We start from the raw sequence: 11,243 nt of genomic DNA, 5'->3' as shown, positions 1-11,243 counted from the left end.
TTCTGTGTGTATATCATGCATGTATACACTTAATTCTGTGTATTTTGCCTTGCCCCCCCTCGCACGCTTTTGCCATTCCATTGACTCCATAACTCTCTCTACCACCACACTTCCTCTTAAACATCACACCTGCCCTTTTCCCTATAGATTGTGGTGCTCCCAAGACTAAAATCATGCCCTGTTCAGACACACCCCATCCTTTAGCATCGAAAACACCTAGTTATACCACCCTCTACCTATGCTTAAGTCTTCACCCACTACATCACCATCTATCAAGATTGTCTGCTTCTCCTCCTCTGCTCTCACCATCTATCAAGATTGTCTGCTTCTCCTCCTCTGCTCTCCCTGTTGCATTCTTGCTCTCCTACGCCATCACTCATACACAACACTGCCCACCGTTTCAACTCTGAAATACTACGTTTCTATAATTGTAAACGTACATGAAGTCTATGAATCCCACAAGGAAAACAAGGCAGCCATGAGCTGATTGAACTTCCTTAAACTGCATGTTATTTCACTAAGAAAATGTAGTGGTACACTGGACGCGTGTGTTTTTTCGTTTAAACGTAGATGAAGGGAAGAGGCCATAAACTGCAGAAACACTGCTCCATCTGAACATAATCAATTAAGATTATTCTGTTAAACACTGCACAATCGAACGAAATGAATCTAATAAAGGTCATTCCCAAGAAGGTGCTTGCAGAATTAAAGAGTCTGCAGAAGATACAAATTTCCCTTTCCGTCTGGCTTAAGTAAATTGCATGACCTAAACAAGGGCATCCTCCACATCTTGAAAACTCAGATTCAACGTTTGTAGCTTGAAACCTGAACTCTGTACCAGCTCAACCAAACTAGAAGCCACCCCTGTAGCTTGAACAGTAGTCTGTTTCGTCAACTGAATAAAAGTAACGACAAAAAAACATAACAAAATCAAAGTCATTATCTGCTTCAGATATAACTATTAACATATCAAAACTGATTCTAGAATTTAAGTACAATTCAATTAATAGACAAAACCCACAAAACAGATCTGGTAAACAATTACGCATTAAAAACACCTTCCATTTATGTAAGGGATCCAAAATAAAAAGTTTGATGATTGCTTTAGAAGATTCCGCATGAAAAAGGTCCACAAGATTAATGAATGTGAGTGAATATCTTTCCAGATGCAGCCATTGCAATCATAACACTGGCAGATGCCCCAAAAGTTCTAACCAAAAGATAAATAATATGCCAATATCTGAAATACACTGCAATTTCTACCATAAGATATGTAAAACACTGTTCACACACACCTCGACACTTGCAATGCCCTCAAGGACTCGAACCTTTAAATCTGTAACACCCTCAGTTCCCTAAACAAGAAAAGTTAAAAGAAAAGAGTTAAGAACAAGCATGACAATAAGTGTGCTCTCTCATCCATAATTTGACACATCTCAACCTGATTCACAGAAAGCTAATCATATAACTAGCTAACAGATATGATCACTGTAGAAACCTACTTGCCTTTGAGAAAATGGATGGGTCCATACTGATAATTTGCTTACTATTTCATAATAATTCAAGCTTCACACAGGCTAACAATAGCATATCTACACATACCACCCCTTATCTTTTTTACTTTTATTCTTTTTGACAATTTTTAGAAATTCTAGTAGACGCCACCATATAAAATGTCAACAGAAAAAGAGTACCAGTCACTTGTTGCAAAAAATCAAGACTCAAGGAGGAAATTGTCATTGGTTTTCTTTTAAATCCTTTCATGAGCTAATATGCAAATGCCAGCTTTTAACTCCCCCGTGTACAATAATATCATTGGTTTTGGATAGTATTTCAACAACCAAACTCAGAAAGGGATCCCTTACCCCTTCCTTAATTCCCTCGTACCAAATGCGAGCTGGATTGTAATTCCAGTTTAAGTGAGGCAAATGCTAAATGAGTTTACAAACTAAACTAGCTGGTGCCAAAATGGATTTCGGTATTGATTCATTTGAAAAACTTGCTTCTCACTTCTTTCAAACAATTTAAGCTTCACACAAGATCAATCTTTACCCTCTCCTTCTCGTTGTTCTTTGGTGGCCAGCTTCAAACTGCCATCATATACAACCCCAACAGAAAGAGAACACAGATAAAGTTCTTACATAAGTTCAAGTGTAAGAGGAAAACTCAACATTTTTTTCTCTTCTGCTTACATCATTTCCTATATACACGGACTGCCAATGTTTGTCCTTTGATCTATCAACAAGCCAATTTCACAAACCCAGGATTTCAACTACCACATTTAAAATGCCAATAATTGGCACGATACATTCAATTAGTATATTTTTTTATGAGCCACTTACCAGTATTTCTGATAAGTTGAATCATTCTGTTGGATATAAACAATTCCTTCCCTACCAACAACCCTCAACAATCTTCATATCACCTTAATCACCTTAACGCATAAAACTTCATCAAGAACCACGTGCAAATACAGTTATAAATAGAGGAAAGAACCAGTGCTTTTATTTCATCCTTGCAAATGATGGCAAATGACTTTCATTCTGTAGATGAACTAAAATAGCATATTTGCATTGTAAACAAATTGATCGTCTCACATCAAACCGAAATCAGCAACAGGGAAAAAAAAAGTGGAAGGAGGAAACCATGTGTACCTCTAAGGCCGTAGTCACTTTAGGAATGGCCGTTTCATTCATTGTTCCCTCTGCCTTGAGATATGGAAAATCAATCATGTCATTAATTGCGTGATGCAGGTAAGGTATAAATAATCCTAAAGATAAATACAAATGGAATAGTAATAAAGGGAGCCCCCACTATATTTCAAGAAACATGGGAAATAATTGATTAAAACCCATCCCGTAACTCATTTCAAAACCTAGCACTGACAAAAGAAAATGCAAAATAAGGAGGAAGCATCCATTGCATTCCCTGTCTGATCTCCATTGCATTGCATAGATCACACTGTAACTTACTCTGCCTAAGGACACCTTGTGTGGTTAAACAGCTTTAATTAGAAAAAAGAAAACACAGCCACACTATTTGTTTCGTTGAATTTGCAGGAAAGAACAAAACTTTCATAAGGTGTATAAACTTGCCAGTCAAAATGAATATTTCTAATGGGTTCCTAATACATTTATCTACGTGTATAAATGAAACGATGAAAGAATCGAGAGAAAAAAACACTAAAATAACAGAAAGAGAAGCAAGATTACCTGGAAATACATGGTGAGAGTGTCAGAGGGAGAGACAGGGACAGACACAGTCTGTTGTTCAGATTGTTCTGGTACATCTTGTTGGTCTTCTTCTTCTGGGATTTGAGTCTCCTCTTCAAGTGACCTTAATCTTCTAAGCCCATGGGAATAGAAATCACTGGCCCTTTTCAGTGCCAAGTGCTTGAAAGAAATGGGAAATCCATGGAAACGGGTTGTGATACGACGGGTTAAAGGAGGAGATGGAGTTCTGGTGGCGTGGGGAGTGCAAACTGAGTGTAGAGCTGAGAAAGTTGAGACCGTAGTAGTCATTTTGTAATTTAGATAAGAGATAAAGAGAGGCAGAGAGGCTGCTGTTGCTGTTGCTGTTGCTATGGCTAAAGAGGTCCTGTCCTTGGTTTTTATGTTTCAACTCTCACAGCCTATCCATTTCCAAATCTCAGCAGCTTAGGAAAGAGAAAAGCTCTCAATCTGTTTCTTTTGATAAGGTTTATTCTACCCCTATAACTTATAATCTTTTGTCGCCTTGTTATTAATATAGGGTTTAATTTTTATTTTATTCTACAACTGTCTAATTTTTTAAAAATTATTTAATCTATCTTTTTTAAATAGCAATTATTCTTATATTTTTTTTTAGTTTTATAATGTACCAAAGAAGTTATTGTAATTTATCTTTATTTTTTTCTTTTATATTTGATATAAATGAACTATATTTTTATGATGTATTTATAAAAATAAAAATATTTTTTTGATTAAAAATAACCTCTAAGATAAAAAAAAACAAAAAAAAAACATATGAATTAAAAAAAAATCAGGTCAAATATTTCCATGCTTATTAAATTTTTTTTATGAAAGATATTAATTTTTTTTATTTTAATATTTAATTACCATTAACAAATTTTTCTCAACTTATCACTTCTTAGATTTTTATATTTATTTTATTAAATTTAAATAAAATCTTTATATTTTTCAATTAAAAAAATTCACAATACAATAAAATGCATCTACAAAATTGGCGCTTTTTTTTTCTTCCCATGGCATAGCACTAAGAATTTATTTTAGTATTTATTGGCTAAGTTCTAATTTATTTGATTAAATAAACATATTAATCTTTTGGCTGATAATTTTTTTTTCACGATATCCAAAATACGTTAACAAGACACGCATTCACTGTTCTGTGTTAAAAAATAATCGGACTGTCCAAAACTACATAAAACAATTAGGCTGCAAAATTGGAATTTTTTATGTACTACATTTGAAAATTTCAAAAAATAGGGGTATAAAATATAAATAAAATATTTGCGAATTAATACGAGTAAAATTGAAGGAGAAAAAAAAAAAAAAAACAGGGAACCAAAATTCATCTCTTGACTTGGAAGGAAGACTCCACTGAGAGAGAAAAAATAATTTTCAATTATATCAAGGCAACCATAGGCGGATGTCGGCGGCGACGATGCCTCCCATGATCTTTTCCATTTGAAAAAAAAATAACAAGCATATCCAGCAATAGAGCAGAGAGGAGACGATGCCTTTCTCCTCTTACATTGGGGGCAACGCCCGCCGTGGCAACGTGTGGCCCAGCTCACTTCTCCCCACCATCTCTCCCACTCCGGTTAGATCAAAACACCCATCAAGAAAGTCACGCAAAAGGACTGCTCTGATTAACTTCATCTTCACAAACTTCTTCACCATCGCTCTTTCAATCTCTCTCTGCTTCCTTTTGATTACCATCCTCCTCTTTGGCATCCCAAAACCCCTCCTCTCCTCTCCTTTTAAATCCAAGCCTCCTTCTTATTACAGGGTCCGGAATAGAAAGCCACCCCAGAATGACAACAGCAACAGAAACAGCAGCAATAACTTCAACATGAAGGAAGATGGAGCTGGTGGGGCTACTGTGGATATAACCACAAAGGGTTTGTATGATAGGATCCAGTTCTTGGATGAGGATGGTGGGCCGTGGAAGCAAGGTTGGAAAGTGAGCTATAAAGGGGATGAATGGAATAGTGAGAAATTGAAGGTTTTTGTGGTACCTCATTCGCATAATGATCCAGGCTGGAAGCTTACTGTGGAGGAGTATTATGACTTGCAATCTAGGCATATACTTGATACAATTGTCCACACACTTTCTAAGGTAATAATAATGATAATAAAAAAAGTTCATTTTGTGTTTGTTACTTTTGTTCTTGTAAAATTCATTCGGGTTTTATTCGATTTGTAGGATCCTCGTCGGAAATTCATATGGGAAGAGATGTCTTATTTGGAGAGATGGTGGAGGGATGCATCAGTGGAAAAAAGAGAATTGTTTACCAATTTAGTCAAGGCAGGACAGTTGGAAATTGTTGGGGGCGGTTGGGTAATGAATGATGAGGTATGTTAATGTTGATGTTGATGAGCTTATCAAAATATACAAATCATTCGACTTCCATAGATACCCATGCATCTGCTGCCTAGTGCTTTTTATATCACTGATGAAGTCTCTCTCTCTTGATGCAGGCTAATTCGCATTACTTTGCCATAATCGAGCAGGTATATACTTCGAAGTGCTCCTCCTTTACTTATATGCATTTGCGTGGTTACATTAATGAATTATGTGTTCAGAATTTGTTAAACAACTATGATTGAACTTTGGATTCTTATCTCTGTATTCAACTGCTGTTTAAGCATGTCCTTTTTTTTTTGTTGAAGTTGACAAGTTGAAAGCGATGTGTACAGTTTACAATCCATCTTCCCACAGCGTATAGTGGGAAAATGTAGAGGGTTTGTTTTGGTCCTACGTTCGATCTTTTTCAGGAGAAAAATAAATCATTTTTCTATCCCTAGAATGGAAAAATAATGCATCAGTTGTGTCTTGTATTTGCTAATATGGCTAGGTAGTGTGATGTGGAGGAACTCAAAATTAGCTTGTATTTTCCAAGTGACATGCTCGCACACACAAATGGAAGATCAATGCTAAACTGAAGAGTATTTTCAAGCTTACCATTTCTAGGAGTTCCTGAATGCAAAAATTTGGTTTTTATTTTTAAATCACACACACAGACAAATGGGAGATCAATGCTGAGCTAGTGAGTAGATTCAAGCTTGCCTTTTTTAGTTGTTCCTGGTGTGCAGTCAATTTTCCTTGATGCAATCTCTTAGATTGTTTTGTTTTTGTTCACTATAAGATATAATATTAGGCATGGTATAATCTACTTTCTCAGTTAGTGACCTGGTGCATTTGGTTTTACTCACAATCTGATATTGGTAAACAGAAGCATTGTTGGGTGATGAAAATTATGCCTAGGATTTTATTTTTTCCAGTGGTAATTATCTGAATTAAGCTTTTTGGAATTTATGTTTCAGATTACAGAAGGGAATATGTGGTTGAAGGACACAATCGGGGTTGTTCCTAAGAATTCATGGGCTATAGATCCATTTGGTTACTCTCCCACCATGGCATATCTGCTTCGTCGTATGGGTTTCGAGAACATGCTTATTCAAAGAACCCATTATGAGCTGAAGAAGGAACTTGCTTTGAAAAAGAATTTAGAATACACATGGCGTCAGAGCTGGGATGCTGAGGAAAGCACTGATATTTTTACACACATGATGCCCTTCTATTCCTATGATATTCCTCATACTTGTGGACCAGAGCCTGCTATTTGTTGTGAATTTGATTTTGCTCGAATGCCTGGCTTTAATTATGAACTGTGTCCATGGGGCAAACATCCAGTGGAAATCAACCAGGAAAATGTTCAGGAGAGAGCACTAAAGCTACTGGATCAATACAGGAAGAAATCAACTCTGTACCGGACTAATACCCTCCTTGTTCCTCTTGGTGATGATTTCCGTTACATCAGTATTGATGAAGCAGAGGCTCAGTTTCGGAATTACCAAATGTTATTTGATTACATCAACTCCAATCCCAGTTTAAATGCAGAGGCAAAATTTGGTACTTTGGATGATTACTTCCGAACTCTTCGTGAAGAGGCTGACAGGATAAATTATTCTCTTCCTGGAGAGGTTGGCTCTGGTCTGATTGGGGGTTTTCCATCTCTATCAGGTGACTTCTTTACTTATGCTGATAGGCAACAGGACTATTGGAGTGGCTATTACATCTCAAGGCCTTTCTTTAAGGCTGTTGATCGGGTACTAGAGCAAACACTTCGTGCTGCAGAAATAATGATGGCTTTGTTGCATGGTTATTGCCAGAGAGCACAATGTGAAAAATTGGCCACAGGGTTTGCCTACAAGATGACTGCTGCGAGGAGGAATTTAGCTCTTTTCCAGCATCATGATGGGGTAACTGGCACAGCTAAGGATCATGTTGTTCAGGATTACGGAATTCGGATGCACACTTCTTTACAGGACTTGCAAATTTTCATGTCCAAATCAATTGAAGTACTCCTTGGTGTTCACCATGAAAAGTCTGATCATAGTCCATCCCAGTTTGAGTCAGAACAGGTGAGATCTAAATATGATGTTCAACCAGTGCTTAAGGCAATCAATGCTCGTGAAGGAACTTCACAATCTGTTGTGCTTTTTAATCCCTTGGAGCAAACTAGAGAAGAGGTTGTGATGGTCATTGTTAAAAGGCCTGATGTTACTGTTTTGGATTCAAACTGGACTTGTGTCCCAAGCCAAGTGTCCCCTGAATTGCAGCATGATAAAAGCAAGATTTTTACTGGGAGGCATCGTCTCCATTGGAAAGCTTCTGTTCCTGCCATGGGATTGCAAACATATTATGTTGCTAATGGTTTTGAGGGATGTGAAAAGGCAAAACCAGCAAAACTAAAATACTTCTCGATGTCCAATTCATTTTCTTGCCCTGCTCCGTATGCTTGCTCCGAAATAGAAGGTGGTGTGGCTGAAATTCAGAATCAACATCAAACTCTCACCTTTGATGTCAAGCATGGTTTGTTGCAGAAAGTAACTAATACTGATGGTTCCATGAATGCTGTGGGTGAAGAAATAGGAATGTACTCTAGTCGGGGAAGTGGGGCCTACCTATTCAAACCCAATGGTCATGCTCAACCTATCATAGAGGCTGGTGGGCACATGGTGATATTTGAGGGTCTATTGGTTCAGGAAGTGTATTCTTATCCTAAAACGACATGGGAAAAAAACCCCATCTCCCATAGCACTCGAATTTATAATGGAGATAGTACTATGAGGGAATTGCTTATCGAGAAAGAATACCATGTTGAGCTTCTTGGCCAAGATTTTAATGACAGGGAATTGATAGTTAGATACAAGACAGATCTCGATAATAAAAGGATTTTCTTTTCTGATTTAAATGGCTTCCAGATGAGCAGGAGAGAGACTTATGATAAGATACCCCTGCAGGGGAATTACTACCCTATGCCTTCTCTAGCATTCATGCTAGGATCCAATGGCAAGAGGTTTTCTGTCCATTCTAGACAGTCACTGGGTGTGGCCAGCCTTAAAGATGGTTGGTTAGAGATTATGCTTGACCGCCGTTTGCTAAGAGATGATGGGCGTGGTCTTGGGCAAGGAGTGATGGATAATCGTCCAATGAATGTGATCTTTCACATTCTTTTTGAGTCTAACATTTCTTCCACTTCAGATCCTGTTTCCAATCCTCTTCCCCTCAGCCCTTCTCTCCTCTCTCACTTGGTTGGTGCTCACTTGAATTATCCATTGCATGCATTTGTAGCGAAGAATCCCCAGGAGTTATCTGTGAAACCACCTCCAAGATCCTTCTCACCTTTGGCTGCTCCCTTGCCCTGTGACTTGCATATCGTGAATTTTAAAGTTCCCCGGCCATCAAAATATTCTCAGCAGCTGATTGAAGATCCTAGGTTTGTCCTGATCTTACAGAGGAGACATTGGGATACTTCATACTGTCGAAAGGGTAGATCCCAGTGTACCACTGTTGCTAATGAACCTCTAAATCTTTTCAACATGTTCAAGGGGCTCGAGGTGTTGAAAGCAAAGGCAACTTCGTTGAATCTTTTGCATGAAGACATAGAGATGCTTGGATATATGGATCAGGTTGCGGATGTGGGTCAAGAGGGACATGTAGTCATCTCTCCCATGGAAATACAGGCATACAAGTTGGTACTGCGACCACACCAGTAAATGCAGAACTTGATGCGACTACAATGTCTTTTCTGGTGTGTTGATCATATGTGTGTCAGTGGCAAAACAGAACAACTTTTTTTCTACCCCACCGAACATGATCCAACTTCACGAGCAACCATTTATACGTTGCTATCCCGTGAAATATCTGATCGTCAAGGCTGTATTGGAATCAGGTCCCTGTGCGTAGCAGTGGCATGAGCATCCGAACGATCAAATGGAGTGGTGTAAGTTAAGCTATAATTTTGTAAGGAAGGTTTCGATGCAGTATTTTTGTTTTCTATTTTTGGTGGAGGATTCCTACATTAATTAGATGAAAGAAAATTTTGCAAGTGACCTGTTTAAGAGATCATCATTTGTCTCTTCCAGAACGAAGGCAAACAGTGATGAAATAAATTAGTGTTTTTCTGTATACGCTGTGGCCTTGGTTTTATTGTTAGTGTGATGCCTTTTCTTCTAAGAGGAAGCTCCATCAACGATTCAACATACAAGCTTTTTTTCATCATTGCCTGTGCCTTCAATTTTTTTTTAATTAAAAACATGTTTCAGCAGTAGAATCATAATTCAAACTTGTATTAAAACCCTAAAATTTGCTCAAGGAAAAGAACCGTAATTCTACCACATCTTCTTGTTTACTACTGGTGGTGGACACCCTCCTAAGATTGCTGTTACACCGGCTACAATGGAATGCAACAACCTTGCGCTAGGCTCCAGTAGCCATTGTAGGGTAACAGCCCTTTGTTGTTGCTCAAACCACTACTGCCGGCTTGGCCCTACGCGCGCAACAGGTCAAGCATGCCAACAACGCTAGCACCACCGCCGTTGGTGTTAGCATCCAATGCTGCTGCTTCGCGATGCGCTAGCAAGGCAGTAGCCGGTGGCTGCTCCCTCTATTTTGGTCAATGATCAAGCAAATAACCTCGGTTTTATAAAAGGGTTGGTTGGTGATTAGTAGATTTGACAATGTACTCTTTTATTTATAGGTTACCTTCCCTTGAAAATTGCTTTAAATCTGAAACTTTTTATCCCTTTAGGAATTATGTGTAATCTATCATCCCATTCAGGGTAGTGATGATTGCAAGCAGATATTATTGTTCATCCTACTTCTAGCCATCTCTCTCTTTGTGTTGAGCTAGTTCAGCTCTGTATATACCTCCCCTATGTTATTCATCGATTTCTTTGTTTTAACATACCCTATGAGGCATAAAATTACCAATAAAATGTTGTTGTTGGAAATGATAAAAGTTTTGTTAGGCCAAATAATTAATTATTTGGCTTGTGGTTATTTGTATGCCAAGGAAGTGACTAGCTTATTATGCCTAAGCTTAGATGTGTTTGTTGATCTTGGGAATACTTTTGTATTAGACATACATATTCTAAACACCCCTATTAGAGTGTTTATGATTCTAGAACTCTTTAGGATATGTTTCTCGTGTGTATAAGCTAATGCTTATTTTGACACAACTTATTTTGTATCGAATTCAACTAATCAGTTATGGCATGCATGGTTTAATTGACCTCCACAATGTTGTTATGATAAATCATAATTTATGTTTTTCAATCTCTATTTAGAAATCTCTTATATCAATATTAAAAAGATTTAATGTCAATAATATGATACTTTTTAAAAAATAGTTATGATTAGTTAAATGGAAGCTGTCATAGCTGTTTATGACAACCATTCAATGCCATAATATTCATCAACATACCAAAATGCCCATATGTTGTTAGTGATAATGATCACATTGGAATCAATGATAGTATGATGGATTGTATACAAAAACTAGAAATGTGTCTATGGTCGTGGTGAATTAAATGATGAATTTTAGCATGTCTAATACCGATGGATCCCTAAAAAATTGAGAAGATGATAGATTATTAAGCTTTTTTTAATAAAAAAAAAATAACATTTTTATTATTGCTAGTATTGATTAGTCATCTAATATAATAGAGACA

The 11,243-nt window shown here is 37.3% G+C and overlaps 2 protein-coding genes across 2 annotated transcripts; one reads left to right on the top strand and one right to left on the bottom strand.

Moving 5' to 3' along the window:
• Nucleotides 1–592: 592 nt before the first annotated feature.
• LOC118036908 (uncharacterized) lies at nucleotides 593–3,694 on the bottom strand. The gene is made up of 4 exons (XM_035042768.2): nucleotides 3,213–3,694; nucleotides 2,655–2,708; nucleotides 1,296–1,355; nucleotides 593–895 (listed from the first exon to the last, which is right to left on the bottom strand). The coding sequence occupies exons 1-4, from the start codon at nucleotides 3,519–3,521 to the stop codon at nucleotides 767–769; spliced, it is 552 nt and encodes a 183-aa protein (XP_034898659.1). The 5' UTR covers nucleotides 3,522–3,694; the 3' UTR covers nucleotides 593–766.
• An 849-nt stretch (nucleotides 3,695–4,543) lies between these two features.
• LOC118036907 (alpha-mannosidase 2) lies at nucleotides 4,544–9,701 on the top strand. Its single transcript, XM_035042767.2, has 4 exons — nucleotides 4,544–5,340; nucleotides 5,428–5,577; nucleotides 5,703–5,735; nucleotides 6,549–9,701. The coding sequence occupies exons 1-4, from the start codon at nucleotides 4,735–4,737 to the stop codon at nucleotides 9,285–9,287; spliced, it is 3,528 nt and encodes a 1,175-aa protein (XP_034898658.1). The 5' UTR covers nucleotides 4,544–4,734; the 3' UTR covers nucleotides 9,288–9,701.
• The last annotated feature ends 1,542 nt before the right edge of the window (nucleotides 9,702–11,243 follow it).

Source organism: Populus alba, chromosome 1 (genome assembly GCF_005239225.2).
Source record: "Populus alba chromosome 1, ASM523922v2, whole genome shotgun sequence".
Classification (NCBI taxonomy): Eukaryota; Viridiplantae; Streptophyta; class Magnoliopsida; order Malpighiales; family Salicaceae; genus Populus; species Populus alba.
Note: the sequence above shows the minus strand (reverse complement) of the source record. Positions and strands in the feature narration are given on the sequence as shown.

Bases quoted from the DNA above. Each gene is read 5' to 3' on its own strand.
- LOC118036908 (XM_035042768.2), bottom strand. From the start codon at position 3,521: ATGACTACTACGGTCTCAACTTTCTCAGCTCTACACTCAGTTTGCACT. The intron at 1,356-2,654 runs GTACACATGGTT...TTTCTTGTTTAG, and splicing joins AAGTGACTACGGCCTTAGAG to GGAACTGAGGGTGTTACAGA. The intron at 896-1,295 runs GTGTGTGTGAAC...ACTTTTATTCAG, and splicing joins AGGGCATTGCAAGTGTCGAG to TTGACGAAACAGACTACTGT.
- LOC118036907 (XM_035042767.2), top strand. From the start codon at position 4,735: ATGCCTTTCTCCTCTTACATTGGGGGCAACGCCCGCCGTGGCAACGTG. The intron at 5,578-5,702 runs GTATGTTAATGT...CTCTTGATGCAG, and splicing joins GTTGGGTAATGAATGATGAG to GCTAATTCGCATTACTTTGC. The intron at 5,736-6,548 runs GTATATACTTCG...TTTATGTTTCAG, and splicing joins ACTTTGCCATAATCGAGCAG to ATTACAGAAGGGAATATGTG.